Below are 14,029 nucleotides of genomic sequence, written 5' to 3'. Positions count from 1 at the left end.
ACTTTTTATAATCTTTTGGAACATAAAAACTGAAAAAGCATCAAACATGCAGCATTTAAAAAGTGTTACTGTTATATAACTATTATATTTTCCACCGTAGTTTGAAGAGTATTTGATCATATATGAATTTATGTTTGATTAGTCAACCAAGGGAGGAAAAATAGTGTGGTAGTCACCACCATCACCTCACAGGAAGAAGGTTTGAATCCAGTCTTTCTGTGTGGAGTTGCATTTTCATACCTCAAATTAGCTGGTAGCTGGACTTTTGGAGGAAGCCGGAGCTTCTTCCAAAAGTCCAATGATATACAGTTAGTAGGGTTAGATTAACTGGTGGTTCTAAATTGCCCATAAGAGTGAATGTGAGTGTGAAAGGTTGTCTTTTTGTGTTAGTCCTGTGACAGACGGGGCTAAAATGCAGGTAACCTGTCCACCTCTGTACCCCACCTCTCCCTCTACAACTGCAGGATAAGTGTCAAAATGTGTGCAGCCTGCAGAACACTGACTCTCCGTTCCTGTGTGATCTCTTTTCTGATGATGTAGCTCAGAGTGGAAGCCACTGTGGGCCAAACTGAAGCTCCTGTGCTGCCACCTAGTGGCTATATTTATACCACACTCTGATGCTAAAGTTTGCCTCTGACTCACACTTGCACATCTCAAGGTGAAGAGGAGACCTGAAGAGAGAGGAGTAAGGCAGCAAGTGTTTTAACCAAAGGACCCATCCTCACCTCAGAGCCTCATTTCAAAGTGATTTAAATGTGACGTTTCGCACAGCTGCAACATCTGTCTGCTGTATTTAATCATGTCAGGTCTAACAGTGTTCATGAAAGTTACATGTTTACAGCCTTCACATAAAATTACATAAAATTCACAAAATGACACAGTTAAACTGTTGTTCGTTCATTCATTACTCTCAGACACACATGGCAAAACAGTAAATGATGAAGAATACGATTGTTTTAAAAAAAGAAAGGGAGAGTGAAGAACTAACTGATTCCTGGTTCACATGGAGAAGGATGAAGGAGACAAGGAGGGACAAAACATCAAGGCAGGATGTAGAAGATCCATAAGGAACGTAACCTTCAAAATACAAAGGAAGTAGTAAGGACTAGAGATGTGTCGGTCGTGAACGAAACGGCTCTTAGAGCCGGGTCTTTGAAGTGAATGACGCGAGCCGGCTCCTTATCGCGAGCTGTGAGGGTTTTTTTTCTTTCTCTCTCTCGCACTTTTTTCCCGCTTCACTCCGCATGTAGCACAGGAACAGAGCAGGAGGGAGAGACAGAGAGAGCCAGGGACAACAACGTCACATTAGAAAGGTATAGTAATCATCCACAACTATTTTCAGTTGCAGATGATAAAGGATTCAGGAAGTTTATTCATGCAGGTTCATATGACAGAGAATATGCATGTTCTTTTTGTTTTCATATTATAATTTATATTTAATTGTGTTGTGGTTTGCAGTGTTTTGTGTTGTTTCACTTTAAATTTGTTTAAAAGGAAAAAGCTGAAAATTTAAATGGTTAAAATTTGAACTGTGACTAGTTGGTTTTTGTATTATATGATTTATTTATAACATTTTATGTGGAGTGAATAAATAAAAGTATATTTACGGTGGCCCCTACAGACAAAGCGCGTACAAACTTCAAATCATGTATGAACTCTGAAGCACGTAAAAACTCCAAAACACGTAAAAACTCCAAAACACGTACAAAACACAACAGAAGTGCACCAGGATGCTAGGGGCAGTGTTGAGCTTTTGTTACCTAGTGGCTACACAAGCCAGGAAGTACCAACGACCGGATTTGGTGTGTGGTAGTAACAGGTAAATTAATGTTAAATACACGTAGACATTGAGGGCTAGCAGGAGGGACCATGCGCTTACCTGCTGCTCTCTGGCAGGTAGCTCCAAGCCCTCCTGGGTTTTAAATGCACCTTAGAACACACATGCATCAACACTACAATGAGCGGGTGGAGGGAGGTCTGGAGTCTTCTCCCACCCCCATTCTCTGCGGCCTGCTGGAGCAGGGGGGCTAGGAGGAGTTGGCCGTCCGACTGCGGTCTGGGGTGTGGGGCCTCCCTGCTGCTGCAGAGTCGGGGCGGTCTGCCTCCCCCCACCGCAGGGAAAAGGGTAACACCACCTGGGTCTGGGTGCAGTTCCCCCCTCCAGGGGCGAGGGCACCTAGACCCGGTTTGTAGAGTACGCTTGGGGAGTGTGATCGTGTGTACAACGTCTCTTTATGTCTGTCTCCACGTTGGTTGAGTGTGGAGTAAGTGCATATGAGAGCATGAGGGTGGGAATGGATGTTTGTATCTGTGTGTGCCTGTATGTCTGTGTCTATATGTCAGGTTGGGTATTAGACGCCACCTCTCTGGGGACATCTCAGGCCCTCCAAGGTTTGGAGGCCTATCTCCACCCACCACCACTTCCCCTGCCAGTGGCGAACTCCCTCAGGTGTCGGTGCGTTGGTGGTTCTTTGTGTCTGGGGGTGGGCGTCCGGGTACACACCGGCTCACTCCTTGGCGGCCGCTTATCGGGGCCTGGAGCCTGGGGCTCGCTCGGGCCACTTCGGAGGTGGGGTGCCCCCGGCCTCTCGGCCTGGGGCTCGGTCACTCAGGCACAGCTGGCTGCCGGCGGAGCTCATGGGCGCGTCACTGCAACTCCCCCTGGCTTCTGCTCCGCGGCTGCTGAGTGAGCCCTCATCTGGGACTCTCCTCAGCTCTTTCCGGGACAGTGGCGCAGCTGCCCCTCTGTTGGTCTTCCTTGGTCTCTTGTGTTCTGGGGGCCTCTGGATGTCTGGAGTTTTGATCTCCTCTATACCTGCTTCATACCCTGGAGGACGGGGCTGTGGCCCCCCCACACTCCCTAGCAGATCATTACATGAAGGAACCTTTGGAATGCAAGCATGCTGATCCACACAGGTATGCACGCATGGGTATTCACAGACGCGGACTAAAGCTTTCTTGGCTGCTGCCTCAAAGCACATTGTGCGCTGTCTATCTTGCGTGCTGCACAATATCGTTTATTATTTAGTATCTACTGATATCTACTGCTAGCTAGTTTATTGTGATGGTGCTGTGTTTTTTATTATGTTGCTCTTTGTTGTTTGCTTTCTCTTCTGTTTTTTTTCTCCATACAGGTGACCCAGGTGTTTTGTTTTTTTGTTTGTTTGTTTTTTCTTTCTTCCCCCGCTTCTCACCGTCTCTTCTCCCCTTTGGTTTTCTTTCTCTCCCTCTCTTTCTTTCATTCTTTCCCCCTGTCCTATCCCCCAGTCATGTCTGTCCCGTTTGTAGCAACTGAAAATAAAATAAATTCATAATTATAATAAAGGTCAATCAAATGGACCAATATGGCAAGGCCATGATGATCCACTTGGTAAAATAAATCCGCTTGGCATCTTTCTTGGCCTTAAGACAACAATTCTGATGGCTAAAGATCCAAACGGGACACAAAAAAACCAAAAAAAAACCCCCCAAAAAACAACAGGTAAATTAATTTTTTTAAATTATTTGAATATATATGAGTGCTTGTGTATAAATACACAAACAATACACACATGCTTTCAATTGTGTAATTTAAGTGATCTAGTAGCTCTGCTTTGGAAGTTCAGTTAACGCTAGAAATGTGCTTTTTTGGTGTTTGTACGTGCTTTGTCTGTAGGGGCCACCGTATATATTTATATATAAAAATATATAAATAAAACCACACTTTTTTTTCCATTAGTAATTCCTTTTGTGCATAATTTTATATTATTGTTTATTAAAGCAACAAAACAACCTGAAGAGCCGGTTCGGAGCCGAAAGAGCCGGTTCTCTAAAAAGAGCCGGAAATCCCATCACTAGAGCCCAAAAAGCCTCCGTCTCCTCCTCCTGATTTCCTACACAGGAAATAATTGAACGTCTGCAAAGTTACATAACAAGAATCTTAAATTTAAAAAAGTCACTGAAATAAATGTCTGCTTGGTTCAACAGGGTCATTCTCTCACAGTCTGGCGGAGGCAGACTGAAACATGGAAACGTGGAACAAAGGACAACAGATGACCTGACCCTAAACAAAGGCTCAATCAAGAGGAGATATATTTTAAAAAGAAAGAAAGAAAAAGAACACATACGCTAAACATCAGTTTTCTGTGAATAATGAAATAAAATCAGGTGACCAACCTTCCTGACATTTTGAATTTTTTCTTGTTCATCACTGCAATACATCACATGATTCACAGCTCAGCTTAAAACTAAATGGTCAGAGAGATTTTTCTCCAGAACTGCTGCAGAGAAACCACAGACCCTCAGTGAGCTACTGAGAGGAAGGAGGAGGGTTTAAGTGTTGCATTTGAATGAAAAGATTTCACACCTCTGTGTGCCACGATGGGACAAACACGTCTTCTGTGGCTGCTCTGTAAGTACCACATGCTTTCTTAAAATTTTATGTTTTTATGTTTATTGAAGTAAATCTGGTTTAAAGTGGCCGTGAGATAAAGCAAGATATATTTTATTTGAATCAATTACTGTTAATGACCATGTAGAAAGAAATGTCCAGAGAAAAAATGTCGAGGAGATAAAAATGTAAAGAGGAAAACTTGTGGCTTCTCACTAAAAAGGAAAACGGGAATAATAAGTACTCCTGACCAGTGTTGGTCAAGTTACTTGAAAAAAGTAATCAGTAACTAATTACTGATTACTTTTTCAAGTAATCCCATTACTTTACTGATTACTTATTTTCAAAAGTAATTAATTACTTAGTTACTTTTTAAAAACACGATTTACAACCTGAAGAGGTGATAAAGCGATAGATCTTTCAGCCCAATTCTACTTTTTCTGCATAATCCAAATGGAAAAGTCTCTTTTTTTTAACTTGTTTTATTAGTTTTAATCTTTTAACTTTATGCATCAAGCAAAAATTTAATTATATGCAACATTCTCTGACTTGAAGAAATTAGTTTAACATTTAAACCTATTTTCTGCACATTCCAGCACATAAAATAAAATATTTTTTGTGTTTACACTCAGTCTTTCAAATAGATGCAAGTGAAACACAGCAGAAAATAAATAAAGTCAAAGACTCAGCGGTCCCGTTGCTCTATTTTCACCTGTAAAGCAGGACTGCGGTAGGCGGAGGTTTACCCTGGTGCAGGTGTGCAGCTGTCAGTTGAAGAATCCGCGAGTTTCTCTGTGAGTTTCCCATTACGTTGTTGCACACTTGGAGCTTGCTCGGAAGTTTAGAGGTTTTTTTTCGCTGTAAAAAGTTTTCTTCCCACGCATGATGGACGCTAATGTTTTTGTCATGTTTTATGGAATCAAACTCAAAGTAAGGTCAGTACTTCCACGCTTTAAACGCTGCATGCTCATACTCTCTCCCGCACTCGATATATGATCCATTGTTGATCTGCACACAGCTGTTGTCACCAACGGCGCACTCGCTTACGTCACTGTCATGAGACATTCTTGCAAAAAAAATCACGGTTTTAGTAACGCAGTAATGCAGCGTTCCTACAGGAAAGTAACGGTAATCTAATTACCGATTTTGCAATAGTAATCCCTTACTTTACTCATTACTTGAAAAAAGTAATCAGATTACAGTAACACGTTACAAGTAACGTGTTACTGCCCATCTCTGCTCCTGACAATCTGAGGTGCTTTAATTCAGCTCAAAGTTTCATTTTATTAAAAATTCAGAGTGTGTGCTTGATGCTGCAGATAAATCACCACAGAGTTGAACTACATCATCACATCCTGTTCAAAGAAAACATTTTGAGTTTATCAGTCTGAGGCTCAGTTCGTGGTCACTGTTCCTGTGAGCTTGTATTTGTTATTAACACTGAATTTTTATGATCTTTTATTTTCTTTTCAGTTCTAATGTTTCTCCTCTGCTGCACAACAAATCAAGGTAAGTGATCCTGTCCTGTGACAAGACCATAAAACAGGCCTTTCCCAGCACAGAACAGAGCCACAGGGAGCAAAAATCTGAGAACCAATTTGATCAATTTCTTAAAGAAATAAAAGTAATTGCAGTAAAACTGAACAAAAGAAATGCGTGGGTCAGTTCAATATTTGTATAAAAATGTATTAACAACATTAATGGTTTAAAGCAGTTAAAGATGACACCTCAGCTGAAGCAGTTCCTTATTTTATAGTAAGAGTGTGCATACAGAGAACCGACAGCTTCAACCTGACAGCTCCAGGCTGCTGCTTTTCACACCTTCTGCTTCTGAGGGGCAGCCAATCAGAAGAAAGGAGGAGGAGCAAAGGAGGAGGAGAAAATTTGGCATATTTGACATGGAGGTCAGAACAGTGAGCTGTTGCATGAGCTGATGGACTGAAGAGAAACATTACAATTTTCTTTATTTTATGTTATGTGTGATGTTTTAACATCTACTGAACAAGCTGCTCTGCTCTTGCCCTTCATTCTGCAGCCCAAACACACTGTAGCAGCCATAACTAAATGTATTGAATTTTTGATGATCAATGGGTTTTCATTTGTTTGGTTGCTATGGTGATGTGTAACGGGAGTCACGTGCAGTGTTGGTCAAGTTACTTGAAAAAGTAATCAATTACTGATTACTTTTTCAAGTAATCCCGTTACTTTACTGATTACTTATTTTCAAAAGTGATTAATTACTTAGTTACTTTTTAAAAACACGATTTAAAACCTGAATAGGTGATAAAGCGATAGATCTTTCAGCCCAATTCTACTTTTTCTGCATAATCCATCATATAAAATGTAATCAAATGGAAAAGTCTCCTTTTAAAACTTGTTTTATCAGTTTTAATCTTTTAACTTTATGCATCAAGCAAAAATTTAATTATATGCAACATTCTCTGACTTGAAGAAATTAGTTTAACATTTAAACCTATTTTCTGCACATTCCAGCACATAAAATAAAATATTTTTTGTGTTTACACTCACTCTTTCAAATAGATGCAAGTAAAACACAGCAGAAAATAAATAAAGTCAAAGACTCAGCGGTCCCGTTGCTCTATTTTCACCTGTAAAGCAGGAGTGGCCTAGGCGGAGGTTTACCCTGGTGCAGGTGTGCCGCAGCTGTCAGTGGAAGAATCGAGTTTCTCTGTGAATTTCCCATTACGTCGTTGTGCACTCGGTGCTTGTTTAGGTTTTTTTTTTTCGCTGTAAAAAGAAGTTTTCTTCCCACGCACAACGGACGCTAATGTTTTTGCCACTTTTTGTGGAATCAAACTTAAAGTAAGGTCAGTACTTCCACGCTTTAAACGCTGCATGCTCATACTCTCTCCCACAGTCGATATATGATCCATTTGATGTGGCAATCGTGGCTCAAGAGTTGGGAGTTCGCCTTGTAATCGGAAGGTTGCCGGTTCGAGCCCCAGCTTGGACAGTCTCGGTTGTTGTGTCCTTGGGCAAGACACTTCACCCGTTGCCTACTGGTGGTGGTCAGAGGGCCCGGTGGCGCCAGTGTCCGGCAGCCTCGCCTCTGTCAGTGCGCCCCAGGGTGGCTGTGGCTACAATGTAGCTAGGGTTGCCAACCGTCCCTTAAAATACGGAATCGTCCCGTATTTCGAAACAAAAATACACGTCCCGTATTGAGCTAATAAGGGACGCACTTTGTCCCGTAATACAGTGAGAATCAAAAGTAGTCTATAACTTTTAATGGAATTAACACTTTGTTTGAAAACATAATTCCCAGCCCCTCTCCTGCTTTGTGACCAATGAGCTGACAGCACACTTATGACAATTCAGATTACCGCTCATCTCATTGGTCGAGGAAAGGTCGCTTGCGGAGAAAATACCGGAAGACAACAGATGACCACAACAAGAAGCATGGCCAACAGGGAAACAAACGCCGACACTGCGGTGCAAGTCTCGGACGACAGTACACCTAAAGCTGGGCAGACACTGTGCGATTTTTTCAGTCACGTTATTCAGCTCCTGCTCAAACTGCACAATTGACTCGCAGGGGTTAGAAGTTTGCAGGTCACGATGCAGGTCTCACACTATACCGCCCGCCCGATGCTCTGATGCGACCTGAGTGCTCACACTGTGCCTCCATAAAATGAAGGTTATAACAGAAAATCTGTCGCGCTCGCTCTCTCTGTCTTTCACTCACACAGACACACCACCACCATCAACTTTGCTAAACTGATAATGAAAAACATTGATCAGGCAGCTGTGACTGAGCAGCAATGTAAATCCAACTATTTTCACGGTTGTTGTGGTCGTGATAATTTTGTGATGCCACATCGAAAAGGCTCGGATGAGCTTTCCAAAGTTACCCCACGTATACTACACAATGCACGATGAAGATCACTCAAAAATCGGCTCAAAATGGGCCAAAAACCGCACAGTGTGAGCCCAGCATTAGAGCAGCAATGTTTGTTCCCCTCAGAGAAAGGGAAGAATGGGAAAAGGAAAACACCTGGCTGGAAAAAGTTAATATGGGCGTGTGCAGTGAATATCAGCGCTATGTGGCCAGAAGTGTGATAATATAATTTATTTTGTGTAATAAACAACTGCAAGGATAGATGATTACAAATAGATGACTAATACATAAAAGTAATACATAGATGAATAATGATGATGAGTTAAGATGCGTAATCATGGGAACAAGCGGGTTTACAAACAGGAGCAGCTGATTAGCATTAGAAAAGCTGAAATAATACATCAACTGAAGCCAATTGTACTAAATGCACTAAATGTGCACTGTTACAAGAATGTTTTTCTTTCTATTGTTTTCTATTATTTTAAGTTAAGCAGGACAGAGTTCTTTTAAAGAAAGATTTACTTATATTCTCAAAAGTTAAGCATGACAGGCTTCTGTTTAAGAAAGAGACCTGTTTTATTGTGTTAATGTTGTCATTTTGAGCTAAAAATAAATGGCTAAATGATCATTTGTTTCACATGTGTTCATATCACGAAGAATAAACATCTACTTAAATCAAATTCAAGTCAAATGGTTAAAAAAATAATTTCACACACAAAAAAAAGAGCTAGAAAATTCACCACACTGGGAAGGGTGAAGACAACTGGGTCGCCCGGCCCTGACCACGAGGTGTCCCTTATTTATTTTTCAGGGAGTTGGCAACCCTAAATGTAGCTGCCATCACCAGTGTGTGAATGGGTGGATGACTGGATATGTAAAGCGCTTTGGGGTCCTTAGGGACTAGTAAAGCGCTATATAAATACAGGCCATTTACCATTTACCATTTACCATTGTTGATCTGCAGACAGCTGTTGTAACGAACGTCGCACTCGCTTACGTCACTGTTTTGAGACATTCTTGCAAAAAAAATCACTGTTTTAGTAACGCAGTAACGCAGCAGTAATCCCTTACTTTACTCGTTACAAGTAACGCGTTACTGCCCATCTCTGGTCACGTGGGTGCTAGTGGTGACATTGAGAGGGCGTTGTCAGTCTGTCATTCACTGGTTTGATTTTGACAGAGAGGGCTGGGTAGCCGTAGTTTTTGTTGACCGCTGCACAACGAGTTTCCCCTTGTTGCATTAGAGCCTGTGGTGTTAAGAGTCTGAATCGCGAGCTGATCACATTACTCTGTAAACTCTCAAAGCACTTTAATAAACAAGCAAACAATTCCACCTCTCGCATTATTGCATAAAGTTGACAGTGCGTCAGGCAAAGAGGCAGGCTCCATCTCTGGCCTCTAGAGACTGTGGAAGTCGCTACACACACCAAGAAAGATCTTTGTAACATACTTACTTTGTTGAGACTTATTTTATTTAACCCGTTCATGCATAGTGGTCACCACAGTGGACAGCTATTCAAAGGCTGTTTTCTTGTATTTGTGTCAGTGTTGATGGTAAACTTGCACATAAACCACTACTGACACATAGAGTGGAGAGAGGCTGTGGAGTCATGAGTAAGTTTCAACTTTTTGCATTGCACTGGACAGCAACAGAAGCAGTGTTACCACATAAGTTTAAAAACAACAAAAGTTTAAAAATATTTTTGATATTTTATAGTTTTTACACTGTATATAATATTTATTTGTCTTTCAAATTCATGAGTCAAAATGTATGTTGTCCACCACATGTAAAAAAAAACTCTTTGGAAAGTACATGTTTAACAAATTAGGTTGAGAAATCTTTTTTTCATGCCTAAAGATGAATAAAAATACTTAAGAAAAAAATCCTGATTGAGGTTGTCAGAAATCATGCATGAAAGGGTTTAATGTTTTTGCTCAAAAATATAATTTCTCTCACAGCTCGTCTGACTGTGAGTCCCAGCAGCTCTCAGATCTTTGAAGGAGACTTTGTGTCTCTGAGCTGTGAGGAGGACGACAGCTCTGCTGGATGGACTCTGAGGAGAAACACAAGCAGACGGCAGAGGACTCAGTGTGGAGATGGGTGGGGAAAACCAGCTGGATCTTCCTGTAAGATCAGTCACATCTACAAATGGGAGACTGGAGTTTACTGGTGTGAGTCCAGAGAGGGTCCCATCAGTAACATGGTTAACCTGACAGTCACTGGTAAGCTGAGTGTGTGGAGTTAGTGTTGATGAAGCTGTGTGTAAATGGATGAAATGCTGTAGTTTGTCTCTGTGTTGAGGTGGATCAGTGATCCTGCAGAGTCCTGTCCTCCCTGTGATGGAGGGAGATGACGTCACTCTGCTCTGTAAAACAAAGACCACTCCCTCCAACCTCCCAGCTGCTTTCTATAAAGATGGCTCCCTCATCAGGAAGCAGCCTACAGGTCACATGACCATCCAGCATGTTTCCAGGTCTGATGAAGGCCTCTACAAGTGTGACATCAGCGGTCATGGAGAGTCTCCATCCAGCTGGATCACTGTCACAGGTGAGGCTTCTGTTTATTTTACAGACCTTAGATCCAAAGCGACACAAATTGACCACAAAGATTCATTTTTCTATTTAATTCCAGGGTCTTCCACCTCTCCTCCTCCATCAGCTTCCACTGCCTCCCTCTTCTCCTCATTTTCCTTTCCTCCTCCTCCTCCTCACCAGTCCTCTCCTCCTCTCTCTGTGCTGGTTTCTGTTCCCTCCATATTTGGGCTGCTGCTGCTAGTACTGGTTGTACTGGTGAAAAGACGTGTCCAAAGGAAACCTGAAGGTGAGACACACATTCTGCTCAAACTTAATGTGAACATATTGAAGACTTAAAGGGACAGTTCACCTGAAAAATGAATCAGATATCTTCAACTGTGACCAGTTCACATTAATCTAAGCGGACAAACAGCACTACAGACCAAACACATGTAGGTGTGATTCCTTTAAAAACAGTCACATGACACACACAACTTTGTGGTCAAATAATGTTGATGTGAACAGAAGCTTTCTGTTTTATGACTCACAATCTTTATTTCATTTATGTTGATATAAAATCATACATGGATATTCTTAGATTAATAACACAAATCATGAAACAGCAACAGCAACAGTTCTGTTATATTTAGGAAACATTTACATTTGATTTTGCAGACAGAGATCCTGCAGCAGCTGCCACCTCCTCATCAGTGAGAAGAACATCAGCAGACGGCCGAGACGGATCAATCAGGAGAAGAGGTACGACAAGTTTCCTGTTAGAAAATCTCTAAACTTCTTAAAGCTCCTCTGCTGTTTCCACTGATAGGTTTTACCATGAAGCTAAGGCAAAGAGTCACTGAAGTAAGGTTACAAAGAGAAGTGACGATCAGTGAGCAGCAGTGTGGCTTCTTGCAGAGAAAGAGCTCTTCAGATGTGATGTTTTCTTTAAGAGTGTTGATGGAGAAGTGCAACCAAGTGCAGAGAACTTCAGCAGCAGCTTCACTGTGTCTTTGTGTATCTGGAGAAAACAGATGATAGTCCTGAGAGAGGAACTGTGGTGCAGTGCAGTGGTGATGGACAGGTTGACAAATGAGCTCAGGCAGCAGTCTCTGTGGATTATAATGTTGCAGATGACATGGTGATCTGTAGTGAGAGTAGGGAACAGGGTGAAGAGAGTGTTAACAGCACTCTGATCATTTTAACTGCAAACTCCTGAAGTTTGGCTGTTAGTGAGCCGAAACGTTCATGTTTTCTGTGTACCGCACGAAGACAACAATTAACCTTTGGTAAACGGTAACATGAGCAGCTCTGTGGTCACTACGTTTCCTGTTTTGAGAACTAAACTCAGCAGAGGTGTAAAAGTCGCTCCAAGTTAATGTGCTGTGGCCTCATGTTTGAATGCTTGCAGTTCTTTTCTCATGTTTACGTCCTGACAGCTAAACTTCTTTATTCTGTGTTTGTTTCAGATTTTTCTTTAGAGACAACAGTCATCTACTCCTCACTGAAGCTGACTGACACACCTTCACCACAGCTCAGATTCAGAAAGTAAGATTGTTTCCTCACTTGAAGAAGACGAAGAAGAAGAAGAAGAAGAAGAAGAAGAAGACGTCTTTGAAACCAGCTGCAGTCGCAGTCTTACACATATTACTAGAGAAATGGCAATGGCTGCATTTTATTTTATATTTTAATATTTTATGCTGAGGGTATAATCTGAAAGAGATTGCAAGGTGGTGTCAGGGGGAAGTAGCTAGGCAACAATTGGAGGAAGTGAGTGAGAGCAAAGGCAAGGATTAAATGGTGGAAGCTGAAGGTTTGATGTAAATTTGGTGTAAAATTTTGTGATAAATAAAAAAACATACACACCTTGAAGGGAACCACCACTGAATTTAATGTTTCCCTGATACAGACACAGAATGGCTGTTACAGTTAAGTGAAAGTTGTTGTTAAAGTTAAAGTGTTTGTCATTCATGCTGATGCCTGCAGCTCTGTCACATGCATGAGAGACACACATTATAAATAATTACAAAAGGCAAAGTAATATTTATATTTGCTGTTGCATCACTCATGCTATGCACTGTTACAGGCACAAAGCAATTTCAGCTTCACATATACATTATAAATTATTATAGTCCAGTGATCTTCATGCATATGTGGCCCAAATAACCCATTCATGTAAGTATTTAAATATTTAGATAATAATATATTCAGATAATAACATTTTCTCATTAATTACAAGCCCTTAAAGATTATAAACAAAAATCTAAATGCTCAATAAATGAATAAATTAACATTGACTTATGAAAAATAAATCTCACAAACATAGTGAAACAGTCAATGATGGAGAGGATTGAAGAACTGGAACATATAAATAAAAAGGATGAGTTATTTAAAGAGCCGTCCTCCCTCCATGATTTATATGTTCCAGCTGTGGCCACGCCTCCTTCACATTTTGTAATATACACCTATATACATATAACGAAATATACACATTTGTGTGGTAAAAACCAAGCAACAACAGTTTGGGTGGGGAAGGCACATGATCAGACCAACAGACCATAGAGGTCCGCCACCTACTTAAGTCTAAATTGTGCTACTGAGAGGAAGGAGGCGGTTTTAACTGAAAGATCTCACACCTCTGTGTGGTACGATGGGGAAAGCACCTCATCTGTGGCTGCTCCGTAAGTACCTCATGCTCTTTTAAAAGCTTAATATGTGCATTTAGCTTTACCGTTTACCATTTCAGCTGGTTCTGTCATTAGCAGAACGTTTTAACAGGTTCAGAGTTTTCTTTCACTAAATTCATTCAAAATTCTGAGTAAACCACCACAGTCTTAAACTGCATCTTCACATCAAAGGAATTGTTTTGTGTTCATCAGTCTGAGACTCAGTTTGTGGTCACTGCTCCTGTAAGCAAAAACTCACTAAAAGACACTGAATACTTATGATCTTGTGCTTTCTTTTCAGTTCTAATGTCATTGCTCTGCCACACAACAAATCAAGGTTAGTGAACCTGTTTATGACAGAATAACACAAAGAACAATTAAGCAGACCCAAAGAGCCTCTCTGACCAATAAAAGACAGATTAGTCCCAGATGTGTGTGTTAGGGGAAGCTCAGAATTAAGAACAACAAAGATTAAAAATCCAGTAAAACTTCAATCATTAAAAAAATGTGGTTCAGTTTAATATTTGAGGGAAAATCAGTGGTTTAGATCGGTTAAACATTACAGCAGTAAAATACAGTAAAATACAGTCATTTCCAAGGGCATCAAAAAAGCCAAACACCATTACA

General features: G+C 41.0%; 1 protein-coding gene across 1 annotated transcript in view; it reads left to right on the top strand.

The window, feature by feature from the left end:
* The first annotated feature begins 9,918 nt into the window (after window positions 1–9,918).
* The window catches only part of LOC113019561 (uncharacterized), a 145,096-nt gene continuing 140,985 nt past the window's right edge, over window positions 9,919–14,029 (top strand). The window contains exons 1-3 of the mRNA XM_080298868.1: window positions 9,919–10,448; window positions 10,528–10,773; window positions 10,858–11,046. Of these exons, the coding sequence (XP_080154994.1) occupies window positions 10,151–10,448; window positions 10,528–10,773; window positions 10,858–11,046 (733 nt within the window). The 5' untranslated portion in view covers window positions 9,919–10,150. The remainder of the gene's footprint in view (window positions 10,449–10,527; window positions 10,774–10,857; window positions 11,047–14,029) is intronic.

The sequence above is a fragment of the Astatotilapia calliptera genome, chromosome 3 (assembly GCF_964374335.1).
Source record: "Astatotilapia calliptera chromosome 3, fAstCal68.1, whole genome shotgun sequence".
Lineage (NCBI taxonomy): Eukaryota > Metazoa > Chordata > Actinopteri > Cichliformes > Cichlidae > Astatotilapia > Astatotilapia calliptera.
Note: the sequence above shows the minus strand (reverse complement) of the source record. Positions and strands in the feature narration are given on the sequence as shown.